A 15,293-nucleotide genomic window follows, 5' to 3' on the forward strand; every position below is an offset into this window, starting at 1 on the left:
CTAACTTATTGTGCTTGTTTGCAGGGTTTGGTCAAAATGAAGCAAGAAAGCCATAATAAGCTAATAAAAGAGTTAAATCTGCACAGGTTCAAAGCTGAGCTAAAAGCGCTGATATCGATGAAATAGTGCAGTTGTGGAAGGTCCACCGCTGAGGCGACCATAACTACGCTCTCAGTGGAATTGAGGTTTAGAGAAGGCAATTTTGGCACAAAAGACACCGCTGACCGCGGTGAAATATAGCGGTAGCGGAATACTTGCCACGACCGTGGTCCAAATTCTGCTGCGGGCGAAACTGAGAATCAGAGGACTAGAAATTTGAGCTCAAATGAAGAGCGTGGTCCGCGAACATATTACGCGGCCGCGGTTGAAAACAATGCTGAGGCGGTTGCTTTTACGCTCCCAGCGAAAGCAGGTCCAGTCCCAGTCTAAAAGAGAAGAACCGCGGTCGCTGCTTGCTTTTACACGGTCACGAAAGTTCAAGTGCTGAGACACCCATTATTACGCTGTCAACAAAACCTCTGAGGGGTATTTTTGTCCAGTAATTTCAGTTGTGTATAAATAGATCTTTTTTAGATTTTTAGGGTATCTTTTGTACTGAGGAGCTCGTGAACAGCCGTATTTTACTACTTATAGTAATTGGAGAGCAACTTTAGCTATTAATCTTAGATTTTCTTGTTGTAATTAACTGTTATGGCTTATATTTCATCTGCAATAGCACAACTCTAAAATCAGAACCGTGCACCAAGAAGAATCGAGCTCGAGCCATCATAAGAAATTGTTCATAGGGCCGAATCGGTGCCAAAAAGATCGAATGGAGGAGAATTAGAGAGCAATCCTGCTATCGTAAAGATGCTCGAAGAATTGACAAAGTGAATCGAGATAGGAGAAAAGAAGATCGAAGAAAACGCTAAGAAGGTGGAAACTTATAACTCCAATGTCGACCAAATCCCCGGGGTGCCACCGATATTGAAAGGACTTGATTCCAAAAGGTTTGTCCAAAAACCTTTCCCCCCGAGTGTGGCTCCAAAGCCAATCCCTAAGAAGTTTCGTATGCCTGAGATTTCAAAGTATGACGGGACGATAGATCCAAACGAACATGTCACCTCATACACGTGCGCCATCAAGGGAAATGACTTGGAAGATTACGATATTGAATCCATATTGTTGAAGAAATTTGGGGAGACTCTATCGAAGGGTACTATGATATGGTATCATAGTTTACCACCTAATTCTATTGACTCGTTTGCTATGCTTGCAAATTCTATTGTAAAGGCACATGCCGGAGCTATTAAGGTTGCTACAAGAAAGTCAGACCTTTTCAAGGTAAGGTAGAAAGACAATGAGATGCTTAGGGAATTCGTATCTCGATTCCAAATGGATTGAATTGATTAACCACCGGTCACCGATGATTGAGCTGTTCATGATTTTACTCAAGGTCTCAACGCTCAGAGTTCCATAGCTTCACAATAGTTGAAGCAGAATTTGATCGAATATCCAGCTGTCACTTGGGCCAATGTACATAATCGGTATCAGTCGATGATCAGGGTCGAGGATGATCAACTAGGGGCTCCTACCAGGTCAGTTTATCCTAATAGGCTTGTGGAACCGGGAACCACAATCGAACAAAGATCGAAATTAGCCATACGGGGGAGATCGGAGAAACAATAGACCTGGTCGTAACCCCATTCAGAATGATAGCAGTAATGGTCGCGGATAGAGATCCCGAGGACTCATGAGCAATAGTGGTTTCGACAAGGATGTCGGGCCCAAAAAAGCACCTCGATTGTCGGAATATAACTTCAACATAGATGTATCCGCCATCATATTAGCCACTGGACGAATCAAAGATACCAGGTGACCTCGACCTCTGCAGACCGATCCGTCCCAAAGAAATCCGAACCAAATATGCAAGTATCATGGTACCCATGACCATAAAATAGAAGATTGCAGAAAGCTAAGGGAGGAAGTAGCCCGATTGTTCAACTAGAGGCATCTTCGGGAATTCTTAAGTGATCGGGCCAAGAACCACTTCAAAACAGAGATTGAAATAGGCAGAATGAGCAAGAAGAGCCACATCACGTGATTCACATAACCATTGGAGGGGTCGATATTCCCCAAGGACCGGTATTTAAATGCACCAAGGTGACGATCACAAGGGAAAAGCGAACTCGGGACTACTTACCGGAAGAGACCTTGTCTTTCAATGACGAGGACACAGAAGGGATCAAACAACCTCATAACGACGCACTGGTAATATCTATCCTTATTAGTAAAATTCAAGTTAAATGTGTTTTGATTGATCCAGATAGCTCGGCCAACATTATTCGATCGTGGGTCATAGAACAGCTCGGCCTACAAGATCAAATTGTACCTGCAGCCCAAGTACTTAACGGCTTCAACATGGCAAGCGAAACCACCAAAGGTGAAATTATTTTGCCAATGAACATGGCCAGGACCATCCAAGAAACAAAGTTCCAAGTGATCGAGGGTGACATGAGGTACAACACCCTACACGGAAGGCCTTGGATCCATAACATGAGGGCAGTACCCTTGACCCATCACCAAGTTCTGAAGTTCCCGACATTGGAGGGAGTCAAAATAGTGTACGAGGAGCAACCCGTCGCCAAAGAGATGTTCGCAATTGATGAAGTGATATCGGTATCGACACTTTCATCAGCAAAGAGATCAAATTTGAAGGGAAAGTAGGAGGCCAAATAGCAACCACAGATACAAGCCTCCACCCAATCAAAGAAGTAGGGGATCGATGAGGACGACGACTATTGGATCCCTAGATCCTTTTAATTCCCGATGACTCTGACGCCACCAAGTCAACGGTTGAAGAGCTGGAACAAGTCACACTGACCTAACATCAGCCGAAATGAAAGGCATACCTGGGCACGGGGCTAACCCCCGAGCTCAGGAAAAAACTTATTTATTTCCTTAAAGCTAACATAAATTGCTTTGCTTGTTCCTACCTCGATATGACAGGGATTCTGCCGAAAATTACCATTTACAAGCTGAGCCTAGACACTAAATTCCGCTCAGTGAAGCAAAAAAGAAGGCCCAGTCCGAGGTCAAACATGCCTTCACCAAGGACGAGGTAACCAAACTTCTAAAAATAGGATCCATTTGGGAAGTAAAGTATCCCGAATGGCTAGCAAACGTAGTGGTAGTCCCTAAGAAGGGAAACAAACTTAGAATGTGTGTAGATTATAAAGACCTGAATAAAGCATGCCCCAAGAATTCTTTTCGTTTGCCTAACATCGATCATATAATCGATTCCACGACCTGCCATGAGACTCTCAGTTTTCTCGATGCTTATTCCGGGTACAACCAAATACAAATGAGGCTGGAAGACCAGGAAAAGACTTCATTCATCACGAAGTATGTCACCTACTATTATAATGTAATGCCATTTGGGCTAAAAAATGCTGGTGTAACCTATCAACGCCTAGTAAATCGAATGTTCGAAAAAAAAGGAATATATGGAAGTTTATATTAATGGCATGCTAGTTAAGCCCCTGCGAGCAGAGGAACATTTAAAGCATTTGCAGGAGACCTTCAATAAACTGAGGAAGTACAATACGAAGCTCAACCCAAAAAAGTGCGCGTTCGAGGCTGGCTCGGACAAGTTTCTTGGCTTCATGGTGTCTAATCGGGGGATCGAGATCAACCCCAATAAAATCAAAGCTATTGAGGATATCACGGTCATAGATAATGTAAAAGCTATGCAGAGGCTAACAGGGTGCATAACCACCCTAGGACTATTCATTTTGAGGTCCTCAAATAGGAGTCACCGATTCTTCTCACTACTTAAGAAGAAGAGCAATTTTGCATGGACTCCGTAATGCCAATATGCCTTAGAGGAACTAAAGTGGTATTGATCGAGCCTGCCGTTACTTTATACTCCGAAAGAGGACGACCAACTTTACTTGTATTTGGAAGTCTCAAAAATAGCGGTAAGTAGAGTCCTAGTTCGAGAAGAACAAGGCACACAATTCTCTGTCTATTATGTTAGTCAGACCTTAGGTGAGGCCGAAACTAGATATGCGCACTTAGAAAAATTAGCGCTTGCTTTAATAAGCGCCTCTAGGAAGTTAAAACCATACTTCCAATGTCATCCAATATGTGTTGTGACAACTTATTCTCTTTGAAATATTTTGTACAAACCCGAACTTTCGGATCGATTGGCCAAATGGGCCATCAAAATTAGTGGGTATGATATTGAGTATTGACCTCAAACCGCCATCAAGTCTCAAATCTTGGAAGACTTCGTGGATTACTTTGTGTTGGCCCTCGTATTCGAGGTTGAAAAAGAACTGCTAATGAAATCGGGTATATCTTCGGGAGTTTGGACCCTCTTTATGGACGGTGCTTCGAATATGAAAGGGTTCAGGCAACGCATCGTGCTAAAATCACCTACAGGTAATATAGTTAGACAGTCTATCAGAACTACAAAATTGACTAACAATGAGACCGAATATGAGGCCATGATTGCAGGTCTCAAACTAGCTAAACGTTTGGGAGCGGAGGCCATAGAGGCCAAGTGGGACTCCCTCCTCGTGGTAAACCAAGTTAATAAGACTTTTGAAGTCCGAGAAGACCGAATGCAGAGATACTTGGATAAACTACAGATGAATCTACATCGATTTAAGGAATGGACCTTGCAGCATGTACTTCGAGAACAGAACAATGAGGCCGACACTCTTGCCAATCTAGGTTCATCGGTCGAAGACGACGGCCTCAACTCGGGGACTGTCGTACAACTCATGAGGTCGGTGATCGAAGAAGGCAATGCCGAAATAAACTCCACGAGTTTGACCTGGGATTGGAGAAACAAGTACATATAGTACTTAAATAATGGGAAGCTCCCATCGGAACCAAAGCAGTCGAGAGCTTTGCGCACAAAGGCTGCACCGTTCACTTTGTCCGGTGATGGAACACTGTTTAGAAGGATGTTCAATGGACCATTGGCAATATGTTTGGGACCGTGAGATACCGATTACGTCCTACGGGAAGTTCACGAAGGCACTTGTGGAAATCATTCCGGTGCCGAATCGTTGGTCCACAAAGTAATCGGAGCAGGGTACTACTGGACCGATATGGAGAAGGACGCAAAGGAGTTTGTGTAAAAATATGACTAATGCCAAAGGTACGCACCAATGATTCACCAGACCAGAGTGCAGCTCCATTCAATCTTATCCCCGTGGCCGTTCATGAAATAGAGAATGGACATCGTCGGCCCTCTTCCATCGGCCCTAGGTAAAGCTCAATTTATTTTATTTATGACTGATTATTTTTCTAAGTGGGTTGAAGAACAGGCTTTCGAGAAAGTCAGAGAAAAAGAAGTCATAGACTTCATTTGGGATCACATCATATGTCGATTCGGGATGTCCTCCGAGATCGTATATGATAATGGAAAGCAATTCATCAGCAACAAAGTGACTAAATTTCTCGAGGATCACAAGATCAAAAGAATCCTATCGATGCCTTATCATCCCAGTGGGAACGGACAAGCCGAATCGACTAACAAAACCATCATTTAAAACCTTAAGAAAAGATTGACCGACACCAAAGGTGTCACGACCCAAACCGATGAGCCGCGGCGGGTGCCCGAGTCGTACCCGTCGAACACCCTTAAGCATGCATTTAAGATATAAATATGAATAACATATGCGAGGGAAACCTAATCCAAAAGACATATGTACATATACATGCAGAAATACAGTGGGCGAGCCGGCAAGGCTGCTATAGATAACTATATACCCAAAACTGGAAGCCAACAAGGCCATATACTATTCTACTATACATAGCTGTCTATAGACCTCTAATAGAAAATACAACTGTACATGGATGGGACTGGGCCATGTCATACCCATATATGTATACTAGCATATCGTACCAAAATCAAAAGCAGCTCCGGATTGAGTGGAGCACGGCAACTCTCGCTGATCAAAAATCCTAAGAAGGGGGACCGTCGACTTGCCTACCTGTACCTGTGGGCATGAAACACATGCCCCGGGAAATAAAGCATCAGTATGAATAATGTACTGAGTATTTAAGGAATGAAAATTAGTACATAAAAGACATAAATAAAACATGGAATAAAGGAATCAATCTCTAAGTCTGAAACTTGATAAATTTGGAAACATTTATAATGTCATGCACGTTTGTATAATGTCGTATCATGCATAGGTATAGGTGTATATAATATCATCAAGCCTCTGAGGGCAGCATCATCAACATATACCAACTGATCAGGCGGTGGTGCGTATATAACATCGTAACCTTTTCCCATATCCCATATATATATGGGTATATGATGCCATCTGGTCATGGGTTAGTGTAAATGAATGCAATGCATTAAGAAATACGTTAATAAGATTTTCTCAGAATGCCATAAAAATCAATATACCTTTCGGATAAAATTTATCAAATATGTCTTTTTCAGAGACCCATGAATAGAAGATATAATAATAATAATTCACATGGAGAATCAAGAATATAGACACCCCTAGTATTTCTATGAATAAAGTCATTAATGAAAGTTGCGTATTTTGCTCGTTTCATTTGTATTATTTGGATCATGCCAAAAAGAATGAAGGGATAACCTTAACATACCTGGAGTAGGGAAAAATACTTCTTTAGAATCACAAAATTATACGTTGCTACTATGCCAAGAAATATTGTTGGTTGAAGAAATCACTTGTAGCATTAGAAATGAAGAAATCTTTCTTCACGTATGGTTGTAGTGCTTACTTAATGGCTAATGTATTGGATTGCAAGAATGCTAATGTCTTTGGTTTTAGGAACTTTGTAGGAAAATTCATTGCTATGGTACCAAACCTCGTATCTAATCGTAGTCTTGAAAACGTTAGAAAAATGAAGTAGTGATCCATTTGATTAAAGTATTGAATTTGTTAGAAATGAAGTAGTGTATATCTAACACATTAGTTGCCACCTAATATTACATAACTACTTAGTCATATGTAGCAATAGTGGGTTACTTCCATATTTTGGGGGGGGGGGTTTGGTCTTATCTGATAATTTATTACTTAATTAGGTAATGTCCCGCTACCCGGTAACTAATTAATTACCCACATAATTAAGAATTGTCTCAATTTATTTAAAATTCTACTTATTTTTAATATACTTTATACATCATTCTATCATGGTCATATGGTACCTTGTATGGTACTAGTCCGTAAATATCGGGTATTATCGCTCGACCCATATTTTATCCCAGATTAACAACCTTCAACGAAACTCGTTTTCTTTAATTCATGTACCCTTCATGACACTTACTTATCGCTTATTATAAATAGCATAAATACGTTAATCTCAGGATAATCGCATCCCCTAGTCTACATCAATTAACTGAAGACGAAACTTTTAACGTACGAAAATGCGAGATGTAACAAAAAGGGAAGTGGAGAGAGATACTGCCCGAAGTTCTATGGGCATACCACACAACATCAAAATCCAGTAATGGAGCAACACCGTTCCCGTTAGTTTATGGTGCCTAAGCCCTAATCCCAATCGAAGTCAGAGAACCTAGCATCAGATTTTGATATGCAACAGAGGAGTTAAATAACGAGGCAATGAATACGAGCTTAGAATTGTTGGACGAAAGACGTGAAACGGCTCTCGTCCGATTGGCCACCCAAAAATAGCGGATTGAAAGGTACTACAATCGAAGAGCCAATCTTCAACATTTTAATATCGGGGATTTGGAGCTAAGAAAAGTCACCCTTAACACCCGAAATATGAATGAAGGGAAACTGGGTCCGAACTAGGAAGGACCATACCAGGTTCTCAAAATCGTCAGGAAAGGATCCTACAAGCTCAGCATGATGAACAACGAACAACTACCAAGCAATTGGAACGTATCGCACCTAAAACGATACTACTGCTAAGGTACAGATACTTCCATTTTCATATACATTTTAAACTAACTCTTGCAGGTGTTCGATCAGAAACAACAATGGACTCCTCGACACGAAGTCTTTAGGTCTGAAAGCATGTGTTGCACTTCTTTTCCTTAGACCAGTTTTGTCCCAAATGGGGTTTCCGACGAGGTTTTTAATGAGGCAACCATTGATCGTTCTAACTTAGAACAATTAAACAGTATCCAAGGCTTCTTTAAATCAACCTCGAATACTGGGGGGCATTACCCTCGAATGTCAACTTTGTTGCGAGGAAATTACTTCATGGCATTAGGGTCTTGATAGGAAGATTTGTAAGGTCCAAACAGTCAAATGAACCGTGCCCGTGTAGTTTGCTCGAGCCCTGGAACAAAATATGTACGCATGTATAGTCAATTATAAAGAGAAGTATTTTTCCTTGCCAATATCTCATTCCTTAGATTTTTTTTCTACTTTACAATTTTATACTCTCGATCAATTATGGCTAAAGGGCCGTTCATAACCAGAGTATAGATAATTAACCCCACGCTCAGGACTGCCATCCGAAAAATAAATGAGATTGAATTATTAAAACTTCGAGATCATAAGACCTTTTAGGCAACTCTCGATATTTATAGGCCACAGCCACCCCCCTTGGGGACTGACACTTCGGTCAAGCTCGAAGTAAAATGGGAAAAACAAGCCCAAGGGGTAAATCTCGAAATAAAGAGGCTACAGATAAATTAACACTGTTCAGAGACATCCAAATTCCGTAACAAAAAGGCCTTAGAATTCTTTCATAAAACCGGTCAAAAGGACTACCCCTGGCGAAATCATAAAAGGCTTCGATAATATCAAGCTTCAAAAACTCTAATGAGTACTAAATTGTTCGAACTCTCGAACAATTCCTTACTTCATGGTAGGGCATTACAACCTTTGTGAACATGAATGATAAACAAAGGGAAAACTTTGAAAGCCGAAAGGGGTAGGAAAGCCTTATATATATATGATTAAATGATCCTTTTACAAAGGACAGATCGGCGTAATACAAAATTTACAAAGGCCTAAGGGCTACTTTCACTTCGAGTTCGAGAATTCATTCTCACTCGACAAAAAAGATTAAGGGCTACCCTATTTCAAGTTCGAGCAAGTCCTTACTCGACCACTAAGCTTCAGGGCTACATAAATTCAAGTTTGAATAATCATTTGGGGTTCATCGATTAGAAACAGTCGAGGGCAAAGCTTGTTATCTGTCTTCACCATCCCGAACCTCGAGTTCTCGAATGCAACTTCAAAATCTTATGCTAAGGCGTTTCAAACCTTACAAGAGATAACAAAAAAAGGGCATATGTCCCGATTAAGAGTTCTTTACAATGGCCGATTGACCTCAAAATAAAAGCAAAAAATTACAAAAAGCACAAAGCTTAAGCAGCACAATCCTTATCGGTAGAAGTATCTTCACCCTCAGAATCCTCTCCACCGTCAAATTCACTCAAGTCCTCAGAGTCTTCCTCGGGAAAATCTAGCCTCCGAGCCTTTGTTTCCTCTGCCCTGGCAACCTCGATTTCAGTAGATGTATTGAAGCTTTGATCACGGGCCCCCTCAAGGGCCTTCTTTAGAGCCTGCCACTTTGCATGATCCACCATGCTCTTGGCTTGTGCTAGGGTGGCTTCAACATCGACTTTATATTGGGTCGCATTAGCCTGAGCCTTAATATTGGCCGCGACCGCCTCAGACCTGGCCACCTCAAGTTCTTTGGTCAAGTTGGCTGAATGGGATTCAAGCTTCTCGACCTTCTTTTCCTGAACCAAGGCATTCTCCTTTGCAGTCCGAAGTTGAGACTCATCCAATTCTAGCTCTTCTTGGATGACCTCCTTCTGTGACCAAAATGTCCATACACCCCTTGATCTCTTTAGCCTCTGCTCGCACTTTATCTATTTGCCTTTAGAGGTCCTTAATCTATTCGAGCCTTTGTCGAACCTATAGAATTGGATCTTTAGTTGTTATCTCCAACTCATCCTCACTATCATGAAGGGCTCGGAATACCTACTCGGCCATCTCACCATGCTCATCTTGATCCGTCACCAAGTCTTCCTGAAGCTTCTCACTAAGAAGCTTGTAGGAATCACATTTCTTAGTAAGGCCCTGAACCTCAACCTTGCGCTCTTCTCGGACCTGAAGAAATGCCTCATGATGCAACACCGAAGCCTACAAGAAAGGAAGAAAATGTTAGAACTATCTACGATTCAAAGTTATAAAGAGATAATGGAATGACCCTCGAACTTACACGATTCAGAGCATGCTAGGCCTCGTTGAACAAGCAAGTAACTTCCACTTCATCCATCTTGGCCTGGTCCTCTTCAGTGACCAAGCATCGGAGATAGCTAGTCACCCCTACTTGGTCAGAGAAAACTCAAGCATCCTACGGGACCGAGATAATAAGTGGCCGCTTACGCCCAGGATCGACACTGGGGGCCGGGAATTGGTTGGTCAGTTTAAAGCTCGAGGAGGCCTCACTCGAGCTCTTCCTCGGTACATCCAAGTCACCCAGACCGGTGACATCTTCTACCTCAGTAAAATAACCATGAAAAAAATCATCCTCTACGTAGGCTCCCTCCCGTGACAAGTCTTCGCAGCTTGAGTGTCACGTATCATCGAATCAGAGGAGGGAACGAGGGGGAGTCCCCAATCTCTATTGCCCTAATTGGGTATTTCGAGGCATCACCTATGTTTTGGGAAACGTCAGGCCTGATTTCTACACTAGCTTTGACCGCCTCCTCGGTAGCATTCCCACCTCAAGGTGAAGCACCTTCGGCTTTTTTTGGCTCGGACTCATCAGGTCAAGGCAACTCAGTTTCGGCTCCCGACGGCCCTTGAATCTCGGTGCCAGCTCGCACACGAGTCACCAGCCTGGAATTTTATTCTTATTCATCTTCATCTTCGGTCTCATCCCTTAGCTATTGGACAGACTCCTAACTTACACGGATGACGTTCCCCTTACGCTTATGGGGACTCCTCGCCGGTCTTTTCTTTTCCCGGCTTGGAGAGATTGGAACCTCTTTTCTTTTCTTCTCTTTGCCCTGCTTCGGGGCTGATGATGAAAGAAGTGCGTGTTCTTCAGCAGAGGGAGCCTCATTGCCATATCCTTCCCGAGTCCGACAAAAAAAGATGAGTAAGTCTAATAACGAGGCCCGAGTGGAAACCGTTCTAAGGAAAGAAGATTACCTTGGTTGCGGGCCTCCCATTGACCCTTTGATAACTCCATCCAAGCATGCTCGGAGTAAGACTTTTGCGATACTAAGCCCTCGACCCATTGCCTCAGGTCGGGGATCTCTTCCGGCATGACGGCCACAACTACAACACAAAAAACATAGATCAGGAAAGGAGATGAGAAGTAAAGCAACATAGATAGGTATTCAAGGCGAATAAACACTTACGGTTCATGTTCCATTTTTTTGGGAAACGACATATCCTCGACATGGTTGGTCCCAAGTCTTTATTCAGACAAATCAACCCATTAAACCTCGATCTTGAGTCTCGTCTATACTCGAGAACGGGGGTTTGGTGGCTCGATAGTAGAGCTTGATCAAGCCTCCTCGGTAAAGGCGGGGGATGTAGAGACGCATAAGATGATCGAGGGTAAAAGGATGCCCCTCAAAAATCGAAGGAGGTTCACGATCCTCCAGAATGATGGATGGATTTGGCTATGAGTGACATCATACCTCTTGTATAAAGCAACGATGATGGGGTCTAAGGGACCTATCATGAAGGGGTAAGTATAGACACTTAGATACCCCTCCACCATGGGTAGGGACTACTACGTCATTGCCTACCCAGTTGTACTCCTCTTTCACCTTCTCGAGGAGATCGTTGGTAGTGGTACATAAGTATCTCGACATTGGTTCACATCGACCCAGTGTCGAGGGTGTATTATCCACCTTTAAATTGGTAGCCGTGGGGTACTTTGTCGGAATGAAGTCTTCTAGGGGAGGCTCTGGCGCGGCTCTGGCACCGACAGGCCTTGACGAAGAAGCGGTTTCCTTGTGTGGGACGGTTTTAGAGGTCTTAGCCATTTTTGTTAATAGGGACAAAATGGAGGAGGAATGCTTGGATATTTTGTAAAGAAATAAGAAAAGAACCCAGGAAACTGAAAACACAAAGATTTGGATAAAGCAAAGAACTGTGAAGATTAGGAAGTCGAAAATTGAAAGTAATGGTTGAGAGAATGAGGAAGATGGCTATTTATTGGTTTTGGCAATGACGGTTCAATACTAGTAGTGGTTGACCGGCAATTGACGTGCCTTAAATTCCTAGGAAAATGAATCGACAGGACGTTACGGTCACCTCTGCCACATGCATCACAATACTTACGTTATGGTATGTTACATCTCGCGTGTTTCGTACGTTAAAATTTCGTTTTCAGTTAACCGACGTAGACTCGTGGGTGAGATCATCTTGACGTCAACGTACTTACACTATTTATAACAAGCGATAAATAAGTGTTATGAAGGATAAAGGGGTACACAGATTAAAGAAAACGAGTTTCGTTGAAAGTGGCTAATTTAGAATAAAATACGGGTCGAGCGATAATACCCGATAAATATGAACTAGTACTATGCAAAGTACCATATGACCACGGTAGTATAATATATAAAGTATATATGAAGTATCTTAAAAAAAATAGAATTTTAAGTAATTTGTGGTAATTTTTAAATTATGCGGGTAATTGATTAATTATCGGGTAACAGAACATTACCCAGTTAACTAATAAGTGGACAAAACATAATCAATTATACCCAAAGGAACGTGGAACAAGGCCACTATTCAAGAAAGGTGAGTCATTATGACATGGGTGTAGGTGTCTACCTAATAATTAAAGTAACTAACCAAGTCATGACTTAATATTAAAGTTTTAGTAAGACTTGAAGAATATGATCCAATTAGACAATCTGTCCTTAAGCTTCAATTCATTTCTTGGCTTGAAATCAAAAACTTGGAAACAAAAAATATTTTCGTCCAAACTCTTAGCCAAATATTTCAATTGAAATTTCAAAGAACAACAACAAATTGGCGTTTATGCCCGCAGGTGCAGGTTGGCAAGCTGACAGTCCCCCTTCTTAGGATCCCTGATCAGCGAGAATTGGTGTGCTCCACTTGATCCAGAGCTGCTTTGATTTTTGTACGATATGTTTGTATATATATATATATATATATATATATATATATATATATATATATATATATATATAGACGTGGCTCAGTCCCATCTTTGTACAACTATGTTTCTATTAGAGGTCTGTAGATAGTATGTCTAGTTGAGTTGTATGTGGCCTTGTCGGCTTTCAGTTTTGGATGTACAATTGTATATAACAGCTTTGCCGGCTTTCCCACTGTATTCTGCCTGTATACGTGCATATACCTTGAAGGCATGTTTCCTTCTTGTATGCTATTTTCGTAATTCAGCAGATGTTACTCAAGTTCATATCTTAAACACATGCTTAGGGGTATTTGACAGGTTGGACTCAGGCACCCTTCGTGGCCCATAGGTTTGGGTCGTGACAAAAGTGGTATCAGAGCATTTCTATCCTAGGGTTGTCTACAGACCGTGTCTAGTAGAGTCTTTTTTATGGGTGTGTCGTGCACCACACTTATAAACAGGAGGCTAGAGGACATATAGGATGTTATCCTCTCTTTTTATCTCAGATCGTGCGATACAAGAATTCATTTTCCTAACGATATGCTATATTTTTAGCGATGCCTCCAAAGAGTACGGCCACCCAGAAGGGAAAGTCCATGGCTGGTGAGACTACTAGTCGAGCGCCACGGGTTACTAGAGCTCGGGGAGAGTCTCATTGTGAGGTTCCATCTCAGACTTCACATACCTCGCCCTTTCCAGAAGAGCTCCGAAGGGCACCAACTCCAGCGCCTGCCCATGTACATTCAGCACCTCAGCCGAATGCACCAGGTCAGGAGATGAGAGATGCTATTCAGTTATTGAATCGATTAGTAGCCGCACATACTCGGTGTCAGGAAGTAGGTATTGGTCATGTAGATAGGTCTGTCAGTGCGAGGGTTCATGACTTCATTAATTTAGACCCTCCGGTATTCACTAGGGTGTTGCTCCCCCTTTTTCCCTCTTCGCATCGAAAAATTGGGTTTATGACATTTTGGGTATAGGACAACTCATTCCTTTTGGGAACTAGGTTTTGCATTTGAAAAGTCGCCCTAATGATTTAAGGTGCATTAGGACACCTATAAGGTTCATTTCTAAGTTTGTTTGATAACCAGAGATAGGGTAAGGTCTTGAAATTATCCCAAGGGGAAGGTGTTAGGCACCCCTCAGGATCCACTAGTGTGGGTCCCGGCCAGACAGTTTTGTGAATTTTATACAATTAGCAGATAGACAAATATAGGCTCAAATAGTAGGGGATTTACGTTTAAACACACAAGAGTTTTAAAACAATTAAAAGGCAAATTTTGAAAATGAGTTATAGTTCTACAAATACTTGAGAATATAAAAGGAGGGGGGTCCTAGGTTTATTTATAATATGGATCACATCAATGCGATACCCGATATGACACTCCTCAGAAGAGGGGATACACGTGTTATTAGCGCACCGATCATCATATCCATATCTACCCTTCCCACCCCATTAAGGTATTAAAGCGTGGATTGGTCTCGACCTCTATTGCATGCTATTACCCGTCCCATTCCTATCAGTCACGGAGGAATTTATGACTACTATTCCTATAAGAGGGAGGATTTTAGGCTAACTCTTAGGTTTTAAAGATAAAAAGGCTAAGGCGACATGCAAAACACATAGAACTGCATATTAGGGGAAAACATATAAACAAATAAGAGGCTCATGTATACCTCCGTAGACAATGCACATAAATAACATGACTTAAACAGGGTTAGAATTTAACGTACTAAGGCAGGGGTGTTTTAATTGTTGAAGCACACCAATTTATTACATAACTCAGATAAGAAGTCCGAATCAGGCCTGCCTGTCGGTTATAGCAGTTGCTAATTAAAGAAAGGCGGATTCAGTTTTATCGTTATTACCTAAGGCTTGCCTAAGTGTGTATTGGTGATGTGCTATAAGCATGATGTCTATTACTGATTAGGAATGCAGTAAAGTGGTTAATTTTAAACAGGCGATTTGGATCCTATAGGCATGATATCTAAACTGTATTAACAAAAGGAGTAGGTTGTTTAAACTGATTCAGAATAGTACGAGACAAACTAATTTTAATTAAACTAAAATGGTCTTAGGTCCTATAGACATGATCTCTATTATTGTTGATTTTAATTCCTATAGACATGGTATCTACGTATTAAAAGATGATTTTGGTCCTATAGGCATGATATCTAATTGAGCATGCAGT

General features: G+C 41.7%; 1 protein-coding gene across 1 annotated transcript; it reads right to left on the reverse strand.

The window, feature by feature from the left end:
* Positions 1 to 9,328: 9,328 nt before the first annotated feature.
* Positions 9,329 to 11,384, reverse strand: LOC138868889 (uncharacterized). Its single transcript, XM_070146465.1, has 5 exons — positions 11,342 to 11,384; positions 11,130 to 11,258; positions 10,886 to 11,049; positions 9,990 to 10,112; positions 9,329 to 9,781 (listed from the first exon to the last, which is right to left on the reverse strand). The coding sequence occupies exons 1-5, from the start codon at positions 11,382 to 11,384 to the stop codon at positions 9,329 to 9,331; spliced, it is 912 nt and encodes a 303-aa protein (XP_070002566.1).
* Positions 11,385 to 15,293: the final 3,909 nt, after the last annotated feature.

The sequence above is a fragment of the Nicotiana sylvestris genome, chromosome 5 (assembly GCF_000393655.2).
Source record: "Nicotiana sylvestris chromosome 5, ASM39365v2, whole genome shotgun sequence".
Taxonomy (NCBI): Eukaryota; Viridiplantae; Streptophyta; class Magnoliopsida; order Solanales; family Solanaceae; genus Nicotiana; species Nicotiana sylvestris.

Bases quoted from the DNA above. Each gene is read 5' to 3' on its own strand.
- LOC138868889 (XM_070146465.1), bottom strand. From the start codon at position 11,384: ATGTCGAGGATATGTCGTTTCCCAAAAAAATGGAACATGAACC. The intron at 11,050-11,129 runs GTAATCTTCTTT...GGACTCGGGAAG, and splicing joins ATGGGAGGCCCGCAACCAAG to GATATGGCAATGAGGCTCCC. The intron at 9,782-9,989 runs GTGACGGATCAA...TTTTGGTCACAG, and splicing joins AGAAGCTTCAGGAAGACTTG to AAGGAGGTCATCCAAGAAGA.